Raw genomic sequence first — 23506 nt, forward strand, 5'->3', positions numbered from 1 at the left:
GTTCCCTCCTCCCTCTTCCCTTTCTCTTCCTCCTCTTCTCCTGCTCCCTCTACCTCTCCCCCTTCCTTGTGCTCTACTTTCTACCTGAGAGCCTTCCCCCAGCTGTCTAGCTACCCTGGCTGTCTCTTGGTTAACAAGGCACCTAAAGGGGACAAAGGTGCTCTCTGCCTTTACAGGGCCTTGGGGTGTGGGTCTCAGTGATGTTATTGTGACAGACTCCAAAGTGGCAGTATATGGCATACTTTTTCCCATTGAGGTATACTCATTTACCTCCAAGAGGACTTGGCCAGTTCGGCCTGGGGTTTGGGGGAGAGGGAGAGAAGCCTCTCAGGGGCTCATGCCTGGAAAGGTGCCTGGAGAGATCTCTTGCAGACTCTTAAGTATGTCTCACCTCTCCGCTCTGCTGTATGAATCCCTCAAGAAAGCTGACATTTCCATGTCTCTCTGGTTCAACGTCCAGTTGACTGGCTGGTCAGGTTTGGGCAGCACATGGGATGTGCAGCAGGTGTCTGATTGTTCCTCATACAGGCTTTCCACCAGTCTTCTTGGTGTTAGCTCTTTATCTGAACACAGAACATACCCACATACATGTTCAGCTTGTTTTCTTTCAAGGAAGTGCAGGCGTTCAGATACTTTGCAGTGGGCATCAGAAAGAATAGTGTTACCAGTCGCTGGTATTCTGGCTAGCTCGGATCTCTCAGAGCTCTTTAGCACACAGTTCTTAGCAACATAGCGAAGTGTTCAGGTTTCTTTGACTTGACCATGCCTTAAGATGAATTAAATAGCTGTATTTCAGCTTCTTCGAAATCACCCATAAACTGTTGACAGTTAATGTCTTGCTTTCCCTGTTTGAGATGAACTACTGGTTAAGTGCTTTGAACATTCCAATAATCTCTTTCTCTGAGGAGGCCATTCCTAGGCCTTCTTGAGAAACTAGTGGTCAGTTACTTTGGAAAGTGACACTCCTATCAGCAAGTAGAAGCAAAAAAGTGAACAGAAGCTTAAAATCTTTTATGATGAAATGTACAGGCATAAAGGAAAGTGCATAAAACACATACGTACAGCTTGATGAATACTGAAGTGGATGCCACTTTATCTGCTACCCAGATGGGACAAAGAATATGACCATACCTCAGAAGCTTCCTGCATTCTCCCAGATCACAACCTACTTGGACTTTTGTGATGATCATTTCTGTGCTTTATAGTTTTACCACCTCTGTGTGGATACGTGAAATATATTGTTGGTTTTGCCTGTTTGTGGACTTTATATGAATGACCTCATTTGTGTATCATTTTATATCAGTTGTTTGCAAGATTCTTGCCACTCAAGCCAGGATGTTGCATGTAGTAACGAGTTGTTTAACTTCATTGCTGTTCGAGATACCGAGGTTTGTATATACCAGTTCTGTCCACTCCACTGAGGATGAGCTGTTGTTTCCAGTTTGGGAGTCACTAACAGCTCTTCAGAGAACATTCATGTGTATGTATCTTTTGCACATGTGTGTAGATAACCTCCAGGATGCATACCTAGAATTGCTGAGTCTTAGAGATACAACTTAACTAGGTGATGTCAAACAGATTTTCCAAGTATTTGCACTAACCTGCATTTCTACTAGCAGTGTGCAAGAAATTTGATAGCTACACTGGTAACAGTTGGTATTTTTAGGCTAAAATCTTTGCAAGTATGTGGGGAATCTAGGTGTATCATGTTGTGGTTTTAATTCATATTCTCTAATTACTAATAAGATTGAACTCCTTTTTATATATTGATTAGACATGAGGATTTCCTCTCTTGGAAAGTACGTGTTCGAGTCCATTTGCCCTCTCTCCCCCAGTGAGTTGTCGTATTTCTTACTAATTTGCAGAATTTCGTATGTATTCTGAGAACCTGTCCTGTGATGGACTGTGGGTCAGGTGTCTTCTCCCATTCTGTATGTCTGTGTTCACTTTCTGGGCGGTGTCCTTTGAGAGCTAGAAGTCGTTAAATTTAATGTATTTGGATATTAGTCTTTGCCTTTTTGATTAGGGTTTTTCATGTCTTAATGACCTTTGCATGTCCTTCCTGGCCCCAAGATCAAGAAGGTATTCTCCTCTATTATTTTCTAAAAACTTTTGCCATGTTTCTTTTCCTATTCTAGAATTCAGCTGGTATTGATTTTAGGCTGTATCTGTTTTTCCATCTGAAGACCAGTTGCCATAATCTCCCCACAAATTTTCAGTGTTGCCTTTTACTTTGCAACCTTCACAGTGGGGTGATATAGCTTCAAAGTCTCATTTCCAATTCTCTGTGTCCTTTGGATGTTTTTTTCCTCATTTTCCTTATTCTAACTTTAGTAGCCATTTGGAAGGGAGCACAGTGCTTTTTAAAATTTACCACATTTAACTTGAAGTCAGTCTTTAAATCACCAATATTTATTCTTATATATACATATATATATACATATATACATATATATATATATATATGTGTGTGTGTGTAAAAAAGTCCAGGCCTAGTGAATCACTTGGCCAAATGTGGCACCATATTTAGATGCAGTGATAGCTGGCAGGACCATGAGGCTGACAAGGCTGACATAGAGTTTGAAGTTAAAAAAATAAAATAAAATAAAAATGGGACATTAACACTTATGATGACATTTGGCTTGTTAAGGAAATGTTCAATTCATTAGGCATCCCCTTAAAAGAGTCAGGGAAAAGTGTAATTAGTAATCAAAGAGATTCTGTTTCTCTTATGAAAATGATCTTATTCCATTGCAGTGTTAACCTTAAAAATAAAACTGCCAGTTATTTACCAGCAAAAGTGGGTTTATTCCAGAATAGCAGAGAACTGCAATCCGGAATGAGCAGCCTTTGGCAAAATCGTAGACAAGTCCCCAGAACAAAGGAGAGGACTGCTATTTCATATAGAGGAAAGAGGCGAAGGCAGGAGGCCTGGTGGACACGAAGCGCCCCTTCCAGTAAACTGCCTCCTGCCTGGATGGGAAAGTCTGTGCACCCGTGAGGTCCCCCTCCATGAGTGGTAGTGCATGAGAGCACCCCCTGCTGGCCGCCTGACTCCATGCGAGCAGGTCTCTAGTTCTACAGTAGTTACCATGTAATAAAGCCATTTTAAAGAAACCACTTAAGTGGTCAAAATATAAAGCTTGGATTCTTAAAAGAGACCGAAAATAAGTTCATGTGTATAAAATACTCAAATAGGCAAAATGACATACTCCATAATTGCTTCATAGGATAAAGTTAGCTTTACTCAAATTTGGTTAACTCTAGATAGCAGAACTGTGATTATAACATTTATGATTTTTGTAGTTGAATTTTTAATAGATAACCAGTCTGCCTTTACTGTGAGGAAAATACATAGTAGTGATTCGAAAAGTATCTGGTTGTGTGGACACTGCAGATTTTGGTCTCATTTATGATTAAATATAAATTATGTCTATTATTTTTATTGCGTTACATATATTGTAAGTAATTGTGGTTAAATACGTGTTCGCACCTGTTGATCTTGCTGTTATTTCAGTCAGTCACTCCGTTTAATCCTTCGGCATTTCACGGCCTTTTATAATCTCCTTGTGTGAGAAGTTGCCACTAGCCTAGGGTTACAAGACCTGTGTAGTGGGACACCTGTGATGAAATAGTGTTTGAATTTGCCAGCCAGGGATTACTTTTTTTGTTGTTGCAACACTGTATTGTTGTGATGTCCTGCTGCTGCAGGAACATTAAGAGTTAAGAATTCCTGTTCTCTAAAAGAGATTGGTAAATTGTGAATGAAAAGCACCAGTTTATATGCCATCATATACTCCAGACATCCATTCGATTCAGAAATGTTTACTGACATATGCGGGCTTTTAAAAAGTCGATCTTTGAAGTGCTGTGAATGGTGGGTTTTTTCCTCTATTCAGTCGTGAGAAAATTTCATCCAAAAGTTTCTTTCCTGGGGACTAACTTGATGAGGGACCAGGGGTGAGCCAGTTACAGATAACTACCCGAGTGAGAACTCATGAGTCAGCCAACTCTGGGTGGTTGATAGTTCAACCTCGTGTTTTACACACATTTGAAAGCTGTTTTTGATGACCGGGGGTCCTGTGATTACAAAGAGAGTGAACATTCCACATGTTCTTGATTGACATTTGAAGTTGGTTGATGCTCAGTGTATTTGTGCAAATCATAAGGTGGAGATTATTTTTTTCCTTTTACACACCAGGAAGTAGGAACCTGTGGGTCCACTCTGGTTAGTGGTAGAGTTTGGATTCACAGCCAGGTTTATCTTTACACTGGATGTTTTGGTCTCCATGATAGAGCTAGATTCTAGCTTTCTTTTCAGCCTTCCTGTGGTTTGGGCAAGCAGTGTGATTTCTTTTTGTTTCTTTGCTTTTTCCATTTGTACACCGGGCATGCTGTTTACATCATTCTGTTAATTAGAGGCTTTAAGTGTTATTTTTAAATACTTTGAGATATTTGGAAAGACTATTATAAGATGTTATATATAATTAATGTAATCTTATGTAACTTTTTTCTTAAAGAGCTCGTTTTAAGTATCTAGGCATTATCCCTGTTGATTGTAGAGAATGCAGTTCTTAACAGGAAATCTAAGCATGGAGAGGGTCTGTTAACTGCTTCTCTTTGCCCCTAGTTGGGCAGTAAGTAGGTCTGAGAAGGGAGGGAGAGGTGAGGTTTCCTTGATGCTTGAGAACTAAAGATTGTAGCAGTTTAATGAGGTAGCTTATGTTGAAAGCACTTTATAGACCATGAAACATTGTAATTCAGAGGTATCTTGGGGCGCCTGGGTGGCTCAGTGGGTTAGGTGCCCAACTCTTGATTTCAGGTCAGGTCATGATCTCACAGTGGTGGGATTGAACCCTGTGTGGAGCTCTGGGCTGAGCATGGAGCCTGCTTAGGATTCTCTCTCTCTTCCTCTGCCCCTCTTCCTTGCCCCTGCTTTCTCTCTAGAAAGAAAAAGAAAGATATCCTGAGTGAAACATATTACTTATGAATGAGAAAAACTCCAGAGAGATATTAAGTGGCATCTTAGAATATGAGAAATATTGCTCTAATACACAACCTTGCTTATCCAAGTTGAGCCATTAGGATAGAAGTGAAATAACCTTTCTCTCCAGTAGTAAATCATTGGAATTGGGAAGCATTTAGTGAGTCAACAATTTGCTCTTTTTCTATAGATTCCTGTGAGCTGGATAAATCCCTCAGGCAAATATCATATTGGCATTAAAAATGGCTATGACTTCTATCCAAAGGCGCTCAAGGAAAGGATACAGGTAATGTCCAGTCTAGAATCAATGACTTCTTCCTCAAATTTTTTTCCTACTGAAGAAAAACATTTTTCATAAGATCCTGTTAACTCTTAATTATTGTGGAGACCGGGAGCCTTTCAGACAATGACTGCTTAAAGGTTCTGGTCAGTGGAATGTTACCCATTTAAAGTCACCATTCTTAATCTTGGATACATGGCTAAGTTTAGAGAATGTTGTGAATACATTGAAATTCAAGTTTTTGTATATTTGTGTTTTTCTGGGAGTTCGAATATAGCTTTCATTGGAGTTTTGAAGGACTTTTTTTTTTTTTTTTTTTTTTAATCTCCAAAAGGCTAAAGACTGTTTAAAGTTGATTTAAAGCCCTGGCCGACTTATTTATCCCTGGTCCTGTAGCTTCTATGATAATTTGTCCCATTTTTCTTAACCGTTTAACTAGGCTTCTTGATCCCAGTTAGTCATCATTCAGTACTAAGAAAAGGGTTGCTCAGACCAAAGCAGCTAAAGCGTGGAAAACACAAGTCTGTCATTAGAGAAATAAGAATTGCAAATTGAAGAAGGAGGAGTCTGCTTTAAAACGGAGCTGCTGAGTAAATCTGTGATGATGGAAGTGTTCAGTATCTGTCCATCATGGCAGCCACTGGCCACAAGTGGCTGTTGAGAACTTGAAATGTGACTAGTAGGAAAATTTAATTTTATGTAATATTTTAAAATTTAAATCTAAGTAGCAACACATGGCTCCCATATTTGCCAGTACCACTTCATTAGATTGCTATAATACTGGTAGCTGATACAGGTTCAGAGTTGCAACTGCAAAAGAAGATGTGATCCTTGAAAACGAGCCTGATGGGTAAGACCTATGGAACGTTTCATCTCCTCATAGCCTTGTTATTTGCTTCTCCAGGGGGTCTGTGAACCATAAGAACTACTCAGCATGTTGCATATATAACCTTTACTTATTTGATTCTCATCGTTCTGCAAAAAATAAAGTTACAAAAAATGCAAATAACTTACTGGATACTAATTGATTTTAAAATTTCAGGCTGAAATACACATAACGGTATTATGCACTATCTTAAATTTAATCAGTTGTATCAATAAGATGCAAATTAACATGCAAATATAGAGTAAGTTAATATCAACCCCCTCCTTAGCTCAGTGGAGTTGATTGTTTTACTGGGAAGGATTTTTTTTTTAACTAGCAGACCTCCACTGGGTGGCACTATGGGTTAAAGACAGCAGAGATGAAGGTGAGACCAATTTCAGTAACAAAGAACCCTGTCAAATCCAAGACAGGAAAAAAACAAGCCAGGAAGGGAGGAAGTCTAGGAAGCCTGCATGTCCCTCTTGCGGCCAGTCTTACTCTTGTGCTCCGCCTGCACGGCTTAAAGCAGTCCTCAGTTCCCTAAGGGCCAGCGTGTAGTATTTGCTTTTATTGTAAATGCCTGGGAATTCAGTTTTTTTACCTGACATGCTGTTATTAATCCTTGGATGGGCTGAAATTGGGACATACGATGTTATCAAAATACATTTGGTTGTGCCGTGGTAAATGTGTTCTCTTAAAACCCACGTGTAGTGAATAGTTTTAGTAATTGACCCATTGCTTTATCAACTTGATGCTAAATGATTTTTTTAGCCTCTGTGTGAAAATTGTGTACCATCACAACTGATAACAATTAGGTCCATATATAAATGACTGGCTAGGTTTACCTGGATATTTGTCAACCTCGTTGTAAGGTAACTTTTCTGTCTTGCAGAAAGAACGGAAGGAAAAAATCTGGGATCCTGTTCACAGGGTGGCCCTTGCAGAAGCCTGTAGAAAACAAGAAGAATTTGATGTTGCCAACAATTGCCCTTCTCAAGTTGGTGCCAGTGGCTTTTATTTACATGTTACCACAGAACCATATTTCAGTTCTCAGAGAATCGGCAGACTTTTTTCCACAAGTTTTAAATTGTTTAATTTTAGTAATTTTTCTTTTATTCTGAAATCAATTTACACATTTATTTTTCACAACTTCTCATGAATTACCACAAATTGAACACTCCCTTCCATACCTCTTCCTAATCATTGCTCCCTTCCTCCTCCAAAAGCAACCACCATTGCCTGTTTTAAATTTGCAGAATGGAATCATACAGTGTGTCCTTTTACACGTCACTACTTTCAGTCAGTGTTATGTTTGCGACATTCATCCATGTGTGAGTGTGGAAGGAGTTTGTTCACTTCTCTTGCTTATGATGGATGCACCACAATTCATGCGTGCATTCTGCAGATCAATACTTTGTTTTCAGTTCTTGGCTCTTGTGGAAGATGCTGTTTTGAACATTCTCGCGTGCATGTCTTTGGTGGGTCATAGAGGGGTAGTAGCCGCATGCATGTCTTTGGTGGGTCGTAAAGGGGTAGTTCCAGTTCATATTCCCGCAAGAAGGATATGAGAGCTCCCATTATTTCACATCGTTAAATAGCTGTTACATTTCTTTTAATCAGTTAATAAAATGAACATAATGTCTTGGTTTATAAGGAAAACAACACGTGCTAGTTGCAGAAATTTTTGGATAACACGGGTGTGTAAAGTAATAAGCAAGAGCTTCCAAAGTGCCACTCCTCAGGGGTGGTACCAACAACCTGATGTTTATCCTTCTGAATCTTTCTTTTAATGCATACATGTACCTTTTCTTAATCAAAAGTGGAATGGTATTGGTGGTTGTCAGCCCTGGCTGCAGATTAGAATCACATGAAGAGCTTTGTGCCCTAGAGAGGAATTAAATCAAAGCCTTGGAGGAAGGCTGGCATTTTTTAAAGCTCCCTGGAGCTTTAATTAATGTGCAGTTAGGGGCGAGGACTACTGGCCTCAATAGATCTACGTACACATTTAACTTGCATTTACTTAATCTGTGTACAGCATCCCCTTTAATTGGGTAATTCACCCTCTTTAGCTGCATTATTTTCTGTTAGGTCACTGTTTGTCCTTCAGCCTCTTACTAGTCACATTAAGTGTTGTACTTCAGGCAGTACACATATCAAGTCAACTTTATAAAAGGAGGGATCTAGATTTAATTATCCATTTGATTTTGTTTACCAACAATGTCTGTATAATTGTTTTTTTTCCTTTAAGGAGGAGTAAATGTTGAATATGTTGAATAACTAAAAATGAAGCGTAACCAGATTTTTGGAACATATGGAAATTACATTTTAATTCAGTAGGACTGTTCAGGTGAATGTAGAGCAGTCTAATGTAGTACGTAGTTTAAACAAAAATAGTTGGCGTGTGACAGTTCTCATGGTGATGGATCAGAATGGTTAAATAGCTTATCTGTACAAGGTCAGGAATATAGTATGTGTTTAGCATGTTCTAAAAGACAGAAGGTAATTTGTGGTTTCTCTTATTTATTTGGATTCTTAAACAGATTTCAATGGAAACAATCCTGATTAAAAAAAAAAAATCTAAAGGTCAATAGATAACCTATTTTATAGCAATTTTAGAGTTAATTTTGGAAATTAGTTGTGCAGATTATAGATACGTGACTAACATAGGTCTTGGTCAAATGATACCATCAACATGGAACACTGTGTCTTTCCCAAAGCGGATAGAATAAATAAATGAGAGATTGACTAAAAGAAGTATTATTTTTAAAGTATTCAGTATATTAATTAATATCTGCATCATTAAATTGAACTACAAGTTGCATAGATATAAAAAAAATTTCTTACATTTTTCCAGAGTAAAATGGCTTTCCTGTTGGTCACACGGTGTCTTTGGTTACATGTTAATATGTTGTGTGTTTCAAGAGCACAAAATGTACTAATATTAATATATGTTCTTATTGATTAGGCAAATAAACTAATCAAGGAGGAACTTCAAAGTCAAGTGGAATTGCTAAATTCTTTTGAGAAAAAATACAGTGATCCTGGCCCTGTGTATGACTGCTTGGTGTGGCATGATGGTGAAGCCTGGAGGTAAACGTCATGTATTATATAGATCTTCACTTAAAGCTGTTTTTATCTACTCTGAAGAACATTAAATTCTCAGAACCGTCCAGAGAAATTGGTTTAAATGACATTAATATCCCTAAGCAAAACTGTTGGAGAGCCGAATTTCGGGTAGTTTTGGATAAGCTCTTTGAACTTCTTGGTATTTTAGGTGCTAAACCTGTCCCTTGTGTGTTTTAAAGAAGCTTGTTTCATTAACCAGACAGTAACTTAACCACATAATAGCAGGTTAATCATTGGTAGACATAGAAATGTTCCTGACCAGAGCTAGGCAGTTTGGAAAGTAACTGCAAGAGAATACTAGATACAGAACTGAGCGTATGTGGGAAATATTGGACAGGGACTTAAGGAAATATTCTAATATTAGCAGGGATGGGGTAGTGGGACAATAGGTGGTTCAGTTCCAGTGTTTCCTGCATGTACTGAAAACACTGCCAACTTTGTCCTGAGGAAAATATGTTTCCAAGGTCCTTAAGGCAGTTGATAAAGGAAGGGATCCATGCAACGGTTTGTCGACATTATTCTAAGACAGCTTTTAGAATTTTTGCGTTGGAAATGAAACTTAGAGGAAATAAAATCTGAAGTCACTGGAGTAACACTTTAGAAAATGTTATAATTAATGAAAAATGCAGCAGAATTGTGGTTTCAGGTGCTACTGGAAATAATTTTTCTGATTGCCTCGTACTGTATACCGTGTAGGGCTTCGATTCCCTGCCCCATCTCAGGGTTAGACACAGAATTTTTTGAGGAGAATCTTAGAGACCCCAAATTACCTAAGGCGAATCTTGGCACTGTCATTTCAAAAATGCCAGCCGCTTCTGAGGGGAGGTAAAATGACCTTAAGTGCCTTGGTTTTTGTTTCTACAGACTGTCAAATCTGCCCTCCTCCTGCCACGCTTCCACTGTTGAACCCATATCACTACCCGTAGCAAGGAACCCAATAGAACCATACTCTTAAGTATTCGTCAGGATGTACAGGGTCAAACTCAGTCACTCTCTGTTGAGAAAACTGTTTACAGAAGATTACTTGAAGGAAAGAACTGTTAGTTGGTTTCTTTTCAGTGGTTTTTGACCTTGTTTTCTCAGGTTTCCTTTGAGTGGGAAGAAAGCTGTGGACTTTTTTCATAGAGGATAGGATGAAGAAATGTATTAAAAATGTCCAGGAATTTATAACCCATGCCCCCTTTCCTGCCCCCCACCTTCCACAAGTACTCTAATCCTATCCGTGAACCTCATCTCCATGTTCCCTTTCTGGTATGCTAACACCTGTTCCTTGAACTGAGCCAACCACCTTCAGAAAGTTATACCCTGCACCAATATGCATACTTGGCCTCTGTGGAATTACTTAGGGGAGTCACTCAGTTTTATGTTGATATTTTGATATGGTGCTTGAAGTGTTGAGTCACTGCATGTTGACGGTGGTTACAAGAAACTGATTTTTGGAATGTGTCACTGTATTTGCTATGAGAATGTTGTCAAAGATGTTGATTCATTCATTCTTTCATCATTGGGCAAATATATGAGTACTTTTCTTCGTGCCAGGTAGACTCTAAAGAAGCTATTCCGTGGACTCTAGACTCTGTGAAAGCCAGTGTGAGAACATCTGAGCCCGTCCAGGAAGCATCAAGAAAGATTTTATTGAAGGATCAGCTCAAGTTAGCAGACAGGGAAGGGGCAGGGGTTAAAGGTCCAGGAAAAGGTCCAGAGGAGATGGAGAGACTTCCAGGGATGTAGAATGTTTCATGGGCCGGATGAAAATGGGGCAGGACTTCCGAGATGATTGCCGGGATGGAGAACTGGCCAGTTACATCTGTAACTTTTAAGAACCCCAGGTGTTACTGTTTTGGCAAATAGGATTTGGTGGCATACGTTTTACCTGTAGACCTCAGTCCAGATTCCATTTGACATGCTACTTGTTTCCTGCTTGCTCATTTCCATTAGTGTTCAGTCTCCTCTGTCTTGCTCTACTGTATGTCTTTTTTTGAAATGCCATAAATCATTTTAGCCGCACACTGATTGGGTATACATAAAAACAAACAGTTTCAGAGATCCTTCTGTCTAAATTGTCAAAGTTTGTTAATGAAATATATGCCTTAATATTTATAATAAATGTCCTGTCTGTACTAGTGGGCTTCCATTAATTCATTGTAGCAATTGTGATTGACTCTAGCTTGTTAAAACACAATTCTTCTTATCTAGAAAATGCACACAAAGGCCTAATAGCTAAAAACATAATATTGACCTTAAATGATGTGCATTCCACTTATGACTTTTATTTTAGATTTATTTAGTTTTAATCAGACTATTTTGTAGTATTTGGAATACATATTGTAAAAACTACAGAGGTAATAAAATGGGGAAAGAGCAGACAGGACAACCATAAAACTATGTAGAAAATGCTGTTTGTAAAAAGTAAATGTTTGCCTGAAGCTGTTACAACTGTGGGGAGGGGATGAGGCAGTTTGTCGTTCATCTAGTGTCAAGAAACCTGCATACGCCATTGGATTCGTTAAGCCAATTCTAAAAGAAGGGAGTAAGGCCGAGGCTGTAAGTCGTGATCATCCTGAATTAGTCTGAAACTCTAGGCCAAGCTTTGGTGAAGTTTCTTAAGTAGTTAAATGGTTTTCTCCCTGGACTTTTGTGATGGACAGTGTTCCTAAAGCCTTTTATCCATGGCTTCATTTAAGGGCTGGTTCCTTTAAGCTTCTTACTTAATCGTTACTGATGACTCTGAGACAGAGGACTCTAAACCTGGCACTTACTGTGTTTGTTGTCATAAAACAGGGCAGTAAGAAGGTACCTAATAGACCATACCACATTATTTTTGGAAAGCCGAGAAAATAGATGAGTTTCACTATTCTCAATTTACAGAGCCTGCATTGATTCGAATGAAGATGGGGACTTGAGTAAATCTACCGTGTTGAGAAACTACAAAGAAGCCCAAGAATATGGTTCTTTTGGCACAGCTGAGATGTTAAATTACTCTGTTAACATATATGACGATGGAAACCTGCTGTCCATTGTGACCAGTGGAGGTATTTTGTTTCCGATTTGGTAACTAGAGATAAACTTGTAACGTGGTAAGGTGATAAATTTCTGTAGCCAAGAAGAAGCCTAGAAGCCTTATAGAGAATTTAACTTAGAGATTCCACCTAAAGAACTAGGTGTATGATAATAAATGGGATTTGATTCCCTGGCAAGGTGTTGTTTTTTTTAAAGTTGTAACCATGTAGGATCTATTCCAAGAATACAGGTGTAGTCCAGCCACAAAAAAAAACACCCAACATAATTCATCTTATGAAAATTCTTTTGGAAGGAATTTTACTTCTGTGTTGCTGACTCTTGAGCAGTTCACCAAGTACAGAGTCAGGCAAAAAGATCCTCATGTGGCACTCTGTGTAATTTCAAAGAAGTGGGAAACTATCCATATACCCATGGACAAAAAAGTTTGTTTAAAACTGTATTGTTGGGGACTATTATATAGCAAAATGAATAAATCTACATATACCAGTATTCATAAATCTCAAATACATAAATTTTAAATAAAAATATATTGATAAAACATTTGTGTGAAATTGTAAAACATGCCAAATAATACCACACAGTGTTCATGGGTGTATGTGTTTGTATGATAAAAATACAGATGGGAAGAATCTACACCAGCTTCTACATAGTGGTTACTTCTAGGAAGGGAGCCAGGATAGCTTTAACCCTTTCTTACCCCCCTCTCACAGTATTATCGAATTATAGTTGAAGTACAATAAACTGCACATACATACACAATTTGATAAGTTTTGATAGACATGTACACCTAGGAAGCCATCGCCACTGTCAAGGTAATGGACATATCTATCACCCCTCCCAGTCTACTTGTCTTCCTTCATAATCCACCCTCATGCACCCGCCCCATATAGCCACTGGACTGCTTTCTGTCAGTGCAGATACTTTGTGTTTTCTGGAATTTTATAGAAGTAGAATAGTTCCGGTATGAAATCCACCCATATTATGGTTATAAATAGCTAATTCCTTATCACTGAGTAGTGGCTCATTGTGTGGATACACCAGGACTTACTTACCCACTCACCTGCTGGTGGACACTCAGATTTTTCCAACACTGGTGTGTAGGTCTCTGTGCAAATATGTTTTTGTTTAATTTGAACTGGTATCTAGACAAACCAGTTGGGTATGGTAAATATGTTTAACCTTTTAAGAAACAGTAGCTGTGCCCTTTTATACTCCACCAGCGGGGTGCGAGGGCTCAACAGCTCCACATTCTTGTGCACATGTGGTGTAGTCAGCCTCCTGTGACATTTAGATGCTCTGACTTGTAAGTGGTGATGTCAGGTGTTTTTGGGGGGAGCAGGGGCGGGGGGGATTACATTAAAATCTAGCTTCCCCTTTTTTTGAGCGAGAGAGTACATGTGAGAGTGGGGGAGGGGAATGGAGGGAGAGAGAGAGGGAGAGAGAGAAAATCTCAAGCAGGCTCCATCCCAGCACAGAGCCCAACGCAGGATTGAGTCTCACAACTGTGAGATCATGAGCCAAAATCAAATATAGGATGCTTAACCGACTGAGCCACCCAGATGCCCCAAGCTTCCCTATTTTTAATTGGGAAAAATGAGAAAGGAAGAATGGGTAATATTGGGTCCACAAAGGGGACACTTCTGCGTAAACACATCAAGAAATAAAACATTGTCGAAGCCCATCATGTCTGTTCCTAAACACGCATCCTCTTAGAGTTAACCATGGTCCTGATTTTTTTTTTTTTAATCACCGCATTAGATTGAACCATCCATTATTGCTGTTTTTATAGGTCAGAAATGATTAAATAGTGGCACTTTCACGTAGTTCAGTCTAACATAATGTGTTTCCATTTATATAAATGAGATTATTCAGTATATATCCTTTCGTATGTGGTTTCTTTAGAGCAACCTTATTTTTGTGTGCTTCATCTCATAGTGTTTAGAAGTAGTTGATAATGGGGCACCTGGTAGCTCAGTCGGTTGAGCATCTGACTCTTGATTTTGGTTCAGGTCATGATCTGACAGTTCCATGGATTTGAGCCACGTCAAACTCTGCACTGGCAGTGCAGAACTGCTTGAGATTGTCCCCCTTTCTCTTCCCCACCCCCCTGCTTGCACTGTCTCTCTCAAAATTAATAAATAAACTTTAAAAATAGTTTAATATTTATTGCTGTGTGATATTCAATTCATTAATATACTGTGTCCATTTACCATTGATGGATCTTGGGGTTATTTCAGGTTTTGAATTTTGCAAGCAATGCCACCGTGAATGTTTTTGCACGTATCTTTTAGTGTACATGTGCACGCATTTGTGTTGGGTGTATAGCTGGAAGTAGAATTCCTGGATTGTAGGGTATTCCTGTGTTCAGCTTTCTGTAATGGTGGTCTGTATCCTGCCAGTAGTGTGTGGCTGTTGTCAGCCATAAAGTTTTAGCCATTCTGAAAGGTATGCCGAGGTATATCTCATTGTGGCTTTTTTTTTTTTTAAAGGTTTATTTTTTTTAATTTTTGAGAAAAAGGGTGTGAGTGGGGGAAGAGTTGAAAGAGAAGGGAGAGGAGCAGAGGATCCAAAGTGGGCTCTTTGCTAACAGCAGCAAGCCTGATGTGGGGCTCTACCTCACGAACCACGAGATCATGACCTGAGCCGAAGTTGGACCCTCAACTGACTGAGCCACCCACGTGCCCTCTCATTGTGGCTTTGAACTGCACTTTCCAGATGACTCATGAAGTTGAACATCTTTTCGTATATTTATTTGACATTTGGTTATCATCTTTTTTGTGAAATGCTTTTCAAGTGTTTTACCCATTTTTCTCTCGGATCTGAAAGATAATATGGATTTAAGCTCCTTGTCAGCTGTATGTATTGCAGATACTTTCTCACCTTTGAGACTTGGATCTTGTTCTCAATGGACAGGATAGAATCCAGGGTAGCAGAGTAATTCAAGGTTTCACTTTTTTATAAATTATTGAGAAGAGACTTAAGATGATAGTATACAATTAGATGTTAAAGTGAGAGTATTTTTATTAGATTATTTTATTTTATGCTTAATACATAAATTGAATGCTTAAAACTTGGAACCCATGAAAATATTTTGTCATCTTCCCCTCTTGCTGCCTGTAGGAGCTCATGGGACACACGTAGCTAGTATAGCTGCTGGGCATTTTCCTGAAGAACCTGAACGGAGTGGTGTAGCTCCCGGTGCTCAAATTCTTTCAATCAAGATTGGCGATACAAGACTAAGCACAATGGAAACAGGCACGGGCCTCATAAGAGCTGTGAGTGTTTGTGAGGTGTTGATTTAGAAGATTAACGATGGATAGTCTTGGATATTTTTAGTCTTATGAAGTGTTCTTCAATTCACTAGGAATACCTTAGACTGTATTTGGTATTTAGGACTTGGTTTTAAGAAGCAAAAATGCTTATTTTCAGTTTTAAATTATTTTTATTAAAAATTACTCGATAAAATTTTTTGGAAAATACGAAATATTATTTATGTTTTACTTTTCATTTCCATTAAGCCCCCTGACACACTATTTTGAGATACTTTAAAAACCCCAAACAGACCTTTTCACCAGCTTGCTCCATTGGTCTAGGAAGAATTGAACTCATAGTCTGCGTTTCATTTTAACGTATGGATTAGATTTTACTTGAACTTCAGTGATTTTAGAATTCGGTCAGAACCATTCCATTCTGCACCTGCTAGTTGTGTTTTTATTGACTACTTACTATACGTGTCTCCACCTACCCTTTAAGTTTTTCAGCTTCAAAGTAGAACGGAAGTGGAAGTAGAATATGATTGGTTAAGAAACTGGGAGTCCATGCCTCTATTTTACTGGTCAGTCTTTCTATAAATTGCTGCCTCAACTAGACTCTTCATCTTTTTAATAGATGATAGAAGTCATCAATCATAAGTGTGATCTTGTCAACTACAGCTATGGAGAAGCTACTCACTGGCCAAATTCTGGGTGAGTGTTCTCAGGCGCTCATGAGCCACAGGCTCGAGCCGACAAAGAGCATTAGATGTTTCTGTGCCTGGGTGGCACGCCACAGATGAAACCGGGCAGTCCCCTGGCTCGGTAATAAGGGCGGGTCTCGTGGGCTCCCGGCCCCCGTTCCCGTGGTCCTGTGTGTGATGTGGTCATTCCCTCCCAGCTGCCGAGACCCGCCGGCCCACCCGTCCACTGCTGCAGTTCCGCGTTCCCAAACAGTGTGCTTACCTGACGGAACGTAGACCGTGCATCTCAGTCGCTCGGCGTCACCTTTGATCATCTGCATGTACTCTTACATGGCCTGCATGGCCGTTGACACCGTCTATTCTCTTCAGAGACCTTCAGCGACCCTTCCTTTCTTCCCTCAGCTGATGTTCTCACCTCTTCCTTTCCCAGAGACGATAAAAGCCCTGAGAGGGGACTCCTGTCCTTCCTGCAGCCTACCCTGACCCCAGCCCCTCTGCCTTCCCTTCTTGTAGTAAATGAAGTGCCCGGGGTCAGAAGTCCCTCAAGCACTTGCTGTGTGGTTCCCATTTCCCCTCTCCTTAAAAACTCCCGTAACATCCCTCTCCTTTCCTGGATTAATACCACTCCACAGGCACGCTCTAGAATCTGCTGCCTTTGAAACAGACGGATCTCTTCATTTCACACTGCTTTCCCTCACTCCTCCAGCAAAACTTGGTTAATGGTGTGTATTCACCAGTTCTGAGGCTCCTCAGCACATTTTGACACGTGTCCCGGGTCTTCCTGCCTTTCTGTGCATTGGTGTCTTCCTGCTGCCAAATCCAGTGGCTCAGCCTTGGTCTGTTACCTCACCTTTTTTTCCCCCCAGGGTAATAACTTTGAAATTATTTAAAGTGTTTACTTACCTAGTCATCACCTCTCCCCCATTCCCATCACCAGCCCATCCATATCTGCATGTCACCCAGTGTCTGAAGCTCTTTCATAAAGCCCTACCAAAAGGAAAATTTTACCGAGCCTGGTTTACTGTCCTCAAGCAACGTAATTTTCTCAGATAACCAGTATTAGATTTCTTGCGACACGTCCCTCCCCACCCCACCGCCGTAACAGTCACCCTGTCGTGCTCATTTCTTTCCTGAATGTAATCTTGCCTTCTTGTCTTGCTTCAGTACCGTTTTCACCTAAGTGTGTTTCTTTCTCTCTTCCTTTGTTTGACCTTCATCCTATTAAAGCCACCTTTCCCTGATACTCTTCCCCTCGTACCCCGTGATTATTGCGTCTTGGCCCTACGCCTTTTTTCCATTTCCTGCATTTCCCCAACTGTCTAACTTCGTTTCTTTTATTTAATACCAGTTTGCTTCTTGTTTGCTGTCAAGTTCTCGCCAGATTCTTTATTTTAAATCTTACTCTTAAGTTCTTCCTCTTGCCCGGTTCCCTTTCATCTTTGCCACTGCTCATAGATCTGCATAGGAATCCCCTGAGGAGTCACTTCTGACCAGATCATTTTAAGGGGAGGTGGGAGTCCAGCTGCCTGTTGCCCCACTGTCTGATCCAATCCCTGCCTGTATTTCAGTGTTTGCTTTTGGTCCTTTGGGTTCATTGTCCCTCCATCTATTCACCGTCGTGTCTAGCACTCTTCCCCGTTTACCGCGGTCTCACGACTCCTTCCTTACGCTGAGACCCAGCTGGGGTGTGCCGCTTGGACTGGCCATGTCATGTTCCGGCGTTGTGGGGCTGGGTGTGCCACGGGTTACTTGCCCTGCATTCGAACAGTGTGGAATAAGGCTAAGCACGTATAGTTTGAGAACGTCCCCCGAGTGATTTTCATGCACGCCTTCTTGTAGCCACTGTTTGAGTTCTACTACTTGGAACCCATATTCTAGTTTGGTTTCTATGTACGCCATATTTGAAAACATCTTCACAGTATACTAAGACATTTTTTTGAAAAGTGGGACAGTTTTCTATGTCCAAAGGAATTCTCTCTCTCTCTCTCTCTCTCTCTCTCTCTCAGGAGAATTTGTGAAGTCATCAGTGAAGCAGTGTGGAAGCATAACATAATTTATGTTTCCAGTGCTGGAAATAACGGTCCGTGCCTTTCTACCGTCGGTTGTCCCGGTGGAACTACATCGAGTGTAATAGGTTAGTTTCCCGTTTCAGAGCTGGGCTTAAGAACAAGCCAGCAAACCCCTCAGTGAATGTGATGTTAATTGCATCTCTACTGCATGCAAGACACCAGGAACCTCCCGCGTGTGCCCTCAGGAAGCACAGGTGTAGCCAGACCCGCTGGTTCGAAGGCGACTGCAGTGAGTGGCTTATGGAAAGTACAGGCACAGCCGGGGCTCACAGAAGTGCAGTTGCTTCTGATTTGAGAATTTAGGTGAGGCTTTCTGAAGTGTGGCAGCGAGGATTTCAGTGAGCAGAAATGAGCAAGGGAAGGGTTTTCCAGACTGAGTGAACAACGTAAACACAGATGCTTGCTTCACTTCTTATTTACGGTGTGTGGCGGCTAATTTTAGTGTAGTTTCCTCCTTTTCATTTCTTGTGGGACATACAGGAATAGTCAGATGTTGAGAAAGGGAGCTTTATTAATAAGAGCAGTTGAAACACATTTATTCCATGAATGTGACTTCCTTCCCGCTACTTGGTCTGTCGGATGTGATGCACTCAGTTGTTTGTTTCGCTGTCCTTGGAGGGGAAAAAATGCCTGTCAACAAGAAGAATTAAGGGAAATCAAAATGAGTTGTGCTCATAATATTAAAGTGGTAAAATTAGCTGTAGCTGCCAACCTGTGTGAAAACACCCACAGAACATAACACCCTCCCCCTGTTTTGTTTTGTTTTTTTTAATGTGAGGCATGAATGAGGAGGATGAAACGAGAGAACAAATAGGTAGTAAGTGATATCTGGAATTATTTTCTTTACTTTCACATTGAGAGCACTATAAGGCTTATACCTCTTAGCATTTGTAATTGGATGCATGACAGTAGAAACTGTTTGGTCCCAAATAATTTTTCTGGTATATACATCAATAACTGCTTGAATAGATACATATTATAGTTGTTACTAAAGGCATACAGTTACTGTAGATGTTATCGATACATAGTAACATCTGGGTATCAAAGTTTAGAAACTAGTCCTTTAAAATTTTTTTTTTTTAAATCTCAAGCAAGGTATAGCTTATTTTGTATGATTTAAAACTTCTTGGTTCAGTAATTCTGTTAAATCCTGTGTTGAGACAACAGTACCTACCAGTGATCTGTCCTTTGTATTTTAGTTCTCGAGATATTTTAAATAAAATGAAACCAAATAGGTCTGAAAGGTACCTACAGATCAAAATACACTATTCTCCCACAATACTCAGTATTTTGTCATGTTCTTATCTATCCCCAGATTCACTAGAAATTTGTAAACTAAATTTTACAAAGTGATTACAGTGTTGTGTGTCTGCATTGTTAACCTAAATCCTGTTAACTCACCTATTTTATCCAGTCTTCTACTCTGTGTCTGTGTTTGCTATAAAGAAGAATTAGGAGCTGGTGGACCTGGATTGTAAGTCTTTCTCCACCAGTCCCTGTGAGCTTAGTAAATTTTTTTCAGCCCTCTCGAGGCCCTGTTTCCAGATTTCTAGAATGAGGAAACTGAGTTTGATCCCTATAGGTCTATGAATTTAGAGTCTTTGTGACTAGTCTGCCTTTACACATTTATCTGAAACACCGAAGCATGTTAATGTCTCTGCTGTTTGCTTGTTTTTACAGCCGTTTCGGGGGAGGGGGTACTGCGAACTTTATGGGTAAGAATATTGGATGCAGTGGTCATTTAAAAATGAAGACCAACTAATTCCCTTACTTTTCTAAAGTTATAGTTTATAACACATTTATTTTTCTATCTTATACATACACACAGTTTTAGGTACATTATTATATTTGATTCACATAATAACCCTGGTAGATATTTTTATAGTCAAAACCAAAGCACCTCGTTTAACACCTGGTACATAGTAAACTTTCCTTGCTTATCAGATTTTCTTTCTTTCCATTTATGAGCAAACACTAGGTACAGGGTGACTAAGGGATTTACCCAAGTGAGTAACAGTGATTTGGAATGAAGCGAGTGAACACATAAGTGACACATAAGTGAGTGAACAGTGGATTTGGAATGAAGATCTAATTTTGTGTCCTTTTGTTAACGATGAAATTCATCCCGTAGGTGTTGGTGCTTATGTTTCTCCCGACATGATGGTTGCTGAGTATTCCCTGAGAGAGAAATTACCGGCCAATCAGTACACGTGGTCTTCTAGAGGCCCCAGGTGGGTTGAGAGTGGTACATGGTCTGTTACATATATTTTGTTGAACTACATGGTGGGGAGGAACAGAGTTTTGATAACTTTACCAGTTCTCTGGGTTTTTACTTTTTCAAGATTATCATTTTGATTAACAGTCTCATTTCAGGGAAACATCATTCAAGGAACAAATTATTTCATTGTTAGCTGTATGACATACCTGTTCTGAGTGTAAGATTAGAAAAATTGGTTGGAACCTGGTCAAATGCCGTAATGCTAGATTCAAATCCTCTGAGTTCAGGAATCTTTGTAGTCTTTTCTCAATAATTTCTTCTTAAAAAATAAGCTTATTTCAGTGGTTGACTGTAACGGTCATTGAAAGCAGTCGGGCTGTAGATCTCCATGGGGATCAGCAAGCTTTGCCTGTGCCATCACTGTAGACTGCCCACATCAGCCCACCTAACTGGCCTAAACGCTGCATCACTGCACAAGAGCAACTGGGGATACAGTTGGCAAAGGTTTATGTGTTTTACATTCAGTTAACAAAAGTGTTATTAAATTTACTAACTCTCTTCTAAAGGTGATTTTGAAATGTTTTATAGTCAGTATAACACACAAAGTATTAGAAAATGTTTAAACAGACTTTGTTGTTAGTCTTATTTGCCCATAGAACTATAGAATAATTAAAGAATTATTTTAAGAAAATGAGTTAGTCAATTATGGGGGAAACTTGGATTAGGGAGATACTGGTTCACAAACCCAGTTATTCTAGGAATTTAAATAATTTGTTTCATGTTTTTACTGTGCTGTAAACATGGAATCGTACTTCAAATACATGGTTTAACTATTAGATTTAATTATTAGGATATGAAGTCTAAAACATTGACTCATCATCACTGAATGAAGCACATTCTGTGTACTATTTGAAAAATCTTCTTTGTCAGGAAAGGTTGTTAGACATACAGAATTTACTTGACTTCCTGGTATTTGCAAGTATGGCACATTTGGTTTTTCTTAACAAATTTTTTTAAGTTTATTTTTAGAGCATGTGTGCAAGTTTGGGGGGGGCGGGGCAGGTACCAAGAATCCCAAGCAGACTCCATGCTGTCAGCACAGAGCCCTGCCGCAGAGCTCTATCCCATGAACTGTGAGATCATGACCTGAACTGAGATCAAGATTTAGACGCTTAACTGACTGAGCCACCCCAGTGCCCCAAATATGGCATATTTATTAAAAGACACATTACCAAACAAAGTCTACATAAGCATGTTTTGAATTTGTATTGCCTATTGTATTTTAGAAGAACATCATCACTATTTAAGGATACTTACATAATGTTTATGTAAAGTTTTTTTTTTGGTAAGGAATATGTAAGGTTTATATAAAGAATATTTATATGGGCGCCTAGGTGGCTCAGTCAGTTAAGTGCCCGACTTTGGCTTGGGTCATGATCTTGCGGTCCGTGGGTTCAAGCCCTGCATCAGGCTCTGTGCTAACAGCACAGAGCCTGGAGCCTGCTTTGGATTCTGCTTCTCCTCTCTCTTGCCCCTCCCCCACTCATGCTCTGTCTCTCTTCATCTCTCAAAAATTAACAAATGTTGAAAAATTGTTTTTAATTAAAAAAAAAAAGAATGTTTGTTTTTAAAGTAGACTCCATACCCAACACGAGGCTTGAACTCACAGCCCTGAGATTGAGTTGCACGCTCTATACCCAGTAAGTCAGCCAGGAGCCCCAAAATTTTATTTTTTTTTAATGAAAACTGTATTTACATATCATGGAACCCTTTTTGGAATACTTACTAAATGTTTTATGATTAGCCACTTTAACAGAGTAGTGGGAAATGACTACAGAGAAGCAGGAAGTAGTTAGAATTCATGACTTTTCCTAGTTCTTTTTTCCAGTTGTGAAATGCTACATGCTCGTTGTGAGTATCGATAGACAATATAGATGGTGCAGATCACATGGGGACATTTTCAAGGACATTCTTTTAGTTACTCTCCTCCTGTACATAAATGCGAGATCACATGATTCAGGCACCTCCATAACCTTTGTTACTCAGTAATACCATACGAAAATCTTTCCAGGTCAACAGATATTTATTTACCTGGCGGTATTTGTTTTAAGGTATTCACTAAAGGGGGGGGTGGGGGGGCGGGGAGCACTGGCCTATTTCAGGAGGAGGCTCTTATTTGCATTGCTTTCAGCTCTGTATAAATTTGAAACCAAATTGCACCAGTATTCCTAGCCAGGAATAAAAATAGTTCAGTCAGTGGGAGGAAGGGTGGTAGGAGGGAGAGGCCAACAATTTATGGGGAATTTATGGCCACTCTTCCAGGGAGGCCACAGGAGTGTGTCATGTTATTCCTTTGCTTGGGGCACAGGGCAAAGCTTGTGTTTGCCGACTGTGCGATGAGCTCTGTGGACTTTATCTCATTAGATCTTGTGCAGTCAAAGCCCTAAACAAGGTGGCCGTGTTGACTTGAGCTGTCCAGGGTGACAGCCACGAGTCCCACGAGGTTAGTCTGAATTGAGTTGTGCTGGAAGGGTGTGTGTCAGATATTCAAGACTTAGTTCAAAAAAGAATATAAATTAAGTCATTTTTTTCTACCAATTACATACTGAAATTATATTTTGGATACATTGGTTTAAATAAAATACATTATTAAAAGGAATTTTACCAGTTTTCTTGTTAGCTTTTAAAAAAATTTTTTTTAATGTTTGTTTATTTTTGAGAGACGGATGTGAGTGGGGGAAGAGCAAAGAGAGAGGGAGACACAGAATCCAAAGCAGGCTCTGAGCTGTCAGCACAGAGCCCGACACAGGGTTCGAACTTCTGAACCATGAGATCGTGACCTGAGCTGAAGTCAGACACTCAACCAACTAAGCCTCCCAGGTGCCCCACATTAGCTTTTTTTAAGTGGGGCTTTTGGAAAGTTTTAAATGCCCCATGTGTCCCACATATTTCTTTTGGACAATGATGTATTAAATTTTAGACAAAGGC

At 39.7% G+C, this 23506-nt stretch overlaps 1 protein-coding gene across 8 annotated transcripts in view; it reads left to right on the plus strand.

The window, feature by feature from the left end:
• Nucleotides 1–23506, plus strand: part of TPP2 (tripeptidyl peptidase 2) — a 67500-nt gene that overhangs the window by 10821 nt on the left and 33173 nt on the right. For all 8 annotated transcript variants that reach the window (XM_027065188.2, XM_027065190.2, XM_027065193.2 and 5 more), the window contains exons 3-10: nucleotides 5175–5270; nucleotides 7022–7126; nucleotides 9095–9219; nucleotides 12124–12287; nucleotides 15397–15551; nucleotides 16165–16241; nucleotides 18238–18365; nucleotides 20432–20531. In XM_027065188.2, the coding sequence (XP_026920989.1) occupies nucleotides 5175–5270; nucleotides 7022–7126; nucleotides 9095–9219; nucleotides 12124–12287; nucleotides 15397–15551; nucleotides 16165–16241; nucleotides 18238–18365; nucleotides 20432–20531 (950 nt within the window). The remainder of the gene's footprint in view (nucleotides 1–5174; nucleotides 5271–7021; nucleotides 7127–9094; nucleotides 9220–12123; nucleotides 12288–15396; nucleotides 15552–16164; nucleotides 16242–18237; nucleotides 18366–20431; nucleotides 20532–23506) is intronic.

Source organism: Acinonyx jubatus, chromosome A1, assembly GCF_027475565.1.
Source record: "Acinonyx jubatus isolate Ajub_Pintada_27869175 chromosome A1, VMU_Ajub_asm_v1.0, whole genome shotgun sequence".
Classification (NCBI taxonomy): domain Eukaryota; kingdom Metazoa; phylum Chordata; class Mammalia; order Carnivora; family Felidae; genus Acinonyx; species Acinonyx jubatus.